The 3,141-nt window shown below is 48.0% G+C and overlaps 1 protein-coding gene across 1 annotated transcript; it reads right to left on the bottom strand.

The window, feature by feature from the left end:
• Positions 1 to 262: 262 nt before the first annotated feature.
• On the bottom strand, positions 263 to 2,442 carry s1pr4 (sphingosine-1-phosphate receptor 4; the record flags this gene model as incomplete). The annotated part of the gene is made up of 2 exons (XM_083671432.1): positions 263 to 1,907; positions 2,091 to 2,442. 2 exons carry the CDS (start codon positions 2,440 to 2,442, stop codon positions 1,051 to 1,053), a joined length of 1,209 nt encoding a protein of 402 aa, XP_083527558.1. The 3' UTR covers positions 263 to 1,050.
• Between the last annotated feature and the right edge of the window lie 699 nt (positions 2,443 to 3,141).

The raw sequence follows: 3,141 nt of genomic DNA, 5'->3' as shown, positions 1-3,141 counted from the left end.
GTGAAACGTCATCCCACAAGCTCCTGATAGCATGTCTCCTCCCTGAGGTAAGTGGTGGTAATTGCTCATGGGTCATTTCCATTGACCCAGTCCTGTCTATCATGCTGGGTTCCCTTTATTTCTCATGTTTCCACTCAGCCACAGAGACACTGAATGAATCAATGAATCAAGACCGAAATCTACATGTGTTCTTTCATCCAGGTGTGCTGATTGGAGGTATGCCAACTGTATTGCTTGAGACTTGCAAAACAAAGACAAAAGATGACGTTGTAAAACCTTTATTAATATATTTTTCAGTTGTCCGTAGAAATAGCAGTATTGTCATCCTCTTTAAATAACAGAAAAAGGATTGATTTACAAATCAACACAACATTATTCATTTACAATATATACTGTATGTTTGTAAGTATAAAATATAATCTTGTATCAATAAAAACATATAGCATCTATTTGTTATTCAGTTCTCTTTAAAAGCGCATACATCATTACAATGACAACAACAAAATGTACAATAAAAGTGAGAGAGGGAGGGGGAGAGGATGAGGGAGAGAGAGAGGAGGGAGAGAGAGAGGAGGGAGAGAGAGAGGAGGGAGAGAGAGAGGAGGGAGAGAGAGAGGAGGGAGAGAGAGAGGAGGGAGAACAACAGGGATGAAGAAGGACTCTCTCTTTACTGCTACGTCTGTCACTCCCTCTTTCTTTCTCTCTCTCTCTCTTTCTCTCTCTCTCAAAGGCTCAAACTAAATAAGGTATCCGGCGTTACTGCTGTGTGGCTGTGCAAGTTCATATAGCCTTCGATGATGAAGCAAAAATCTAACAAAAAAATCTGCCTGTCCTGTATCACTGCTCCATTTGGGTGGAGCTACTTCACTGGTGGAACTGCATCATCTGGGGTTGCACCCCTTCCACACCCAAACGGACACACGCACACACACACACACACGCACACACACACACACACACACACACACACACACACACACACACACACACACACACACACAGACACACACACACACACATATACACAGACAAACACACACCCCTTGTGGTCTAACCACTCGACACCGACAGGCACGTGGTAGTGGAGCTCAGTCGTCGGCTCTTCTTGGGGGCCTTTAGTGCCGGCGGGGGGCTGTTAACACTCAGGCTCCGGACTTTGCTGAAGCTGTTCCTCATGCTGCTGTGCCTGCTCTCTGACGTGCTGCTGGTCTCCTTGGACAGGAAGGTGTCAGGGCGGCAGAGGCCTACCTTGAGGCAGCAGCAGCACAGCAGCCCAGCGATGGCCCTCCTCAGCTCCGTGCTGCCCAGGGAGTATATGATGGGGTTCAGGGCCGAGTTCAGCACGGCCAAGCCGATGACCCAGTCGGCACTGAAGAGCGGGGAGCACTGGCGAGACACGCAGAAGAAGTCCACCAACAGGAGGAGGAAGAGAGGCCCCCAGCACAGCATGAACACTCCGACTATTGAGATGACCGTCTTCAGGAGACCCAGGGAGCGCTTGCGGCTACGCTGGGAGCCCAGGTCCGCGCTGCTGCACACGTGGCAGTAGATGGCGCCATAGAGCACCCCTATCGCCAGCAGGATAAGGAAGAAGATGAGGAGGGAGAAAAAGATGTAACTCTTGGAGTAGAGAGGGAGAAGGGTGGAGCAGCTGTCCAGACTGCAGACGCAGTTCCAGCCCAGCAGGGGGAGGAAGCCGATGGCGAAGGCAAACAGCCAGCACAGCGCCACCAGGCCGTAGATACGACACGTCTTCCTGGCTGATTTCTGGTGCAGGGGCTTCATCATGGTTGCGTAGCGCTCCACGGCGATCAGTAAGAGGCTGAAGATGGAGGCGGCCAGGGCCACGAACAACACTCCTTCCCTGAACAGCCACAGAGCAGGGCTCAGCTTGAACGTCTGGCTGCCTGAATGAATGAATGAATGAATAAATTTATGAATTAATTAATGGATATATGATATATATGAATGGATTTTTTTTACAATTTAAAAATACATAAAAGCACTGTCAATGCAGTACATACATAAGAAAACCATGAAGCATAACACAATAAACTCATGGAGTTATGTCCATACAAATGGTGACAAACCTGACATGCAGATGTTGACCACGTACGCTGCCCCTGCCAAAAGGTCGCTGAGGGTGATGTTGGCGATGCAGACGTAGACCCAGCGGCGACTGTGGCGAATGCGGGAGAGCACGGCCAGGAGGACCAGGAGGTTCTCCAGGATGATGAGGACGCTGATGAAGAGGGAGATGACTGCGGTGGCGCTGACCTCACCCTGGCGCGGGGAGCGGTGTCGCTGCTGCAGACGGCCTGTGTGGTTGTAGTGTTTCAGGATCACGCTGCTCATGCTGGTGTTACTGGTGATACTGGTCCACTGGAAGAGGTAGAGGCCAGGGCAGGAGGCTGAAGAGCTAAGGGTAGACAGGGCATCCATCGTTGGGTTGGGTTGGGTTGGGTTGGGTTGGGCTGGGCTGGGTTGGGTTGGGTTGGGCTGGGCTGGGTTGGGTTGGGTTGGGCTGGGCTGGGCTGGGCTGGGCTGGGCTGGGCTGGGTGAGTGTGGAACTCCTGGAGCGGGCTCAGGGCTCAGGCTCAGGCTAGCACACTCTCTCACCACTAGAAGTCTGCTGTCTCACAACACACCTGGTAAACACAGGAAATGAGAGAAATGAGAGAAAAAAAAAAAAAAAAAAAAAAAAATCATATTCAGTGCAATTATAAAATGAATCCTCTCCAATGCATCAATAAAACATAATTAACAACATAATAATATGAAAATCAATAATGTTTACAAATTGCATCACTTTGATGGTATTGCATGGTTCCACTATGGCTTTTTTTCCCCCATTTAAATCTCTCTTGTTTCACTTCTCTATGGTTAGATGAGAGGAACAGGCTGCTGCCAAGCAGGGGGTTTAAATCTGCAGCATGTGACGTAAATATCTTTGATTGTTGAAAAATTGCTTTTTCCAAACTGTCATCAGAAAAAAATATTTAAATAACACCAGCATGGTTTCCAAAGCTGTTATTCCACAAATTGGTTTTTGTCCTCTTTGCAAATAAAAATTAATCAAAGATGTCTGATTTGCTGTATTCATTATTTTTGTTTCTTTTCTTTTGGGTTATTTTTGTAATA

Source organism: Argentina silus (genome assembly GCF_951799395.1).
Source record: "Argentina silus genome assembly, chromosome: 6".
Lineage (NCBI taxonomy): Eukaryota > Metazoa > Chordata > Actinopteri > Argentiniformes > Argentinidae > Argentina > Argentina silus.
The sequence above is the reverse complement of the archived record's forward strand: the minus strand, read 5'-3'. Positions and strand labels throughout refer to the sequence as shown.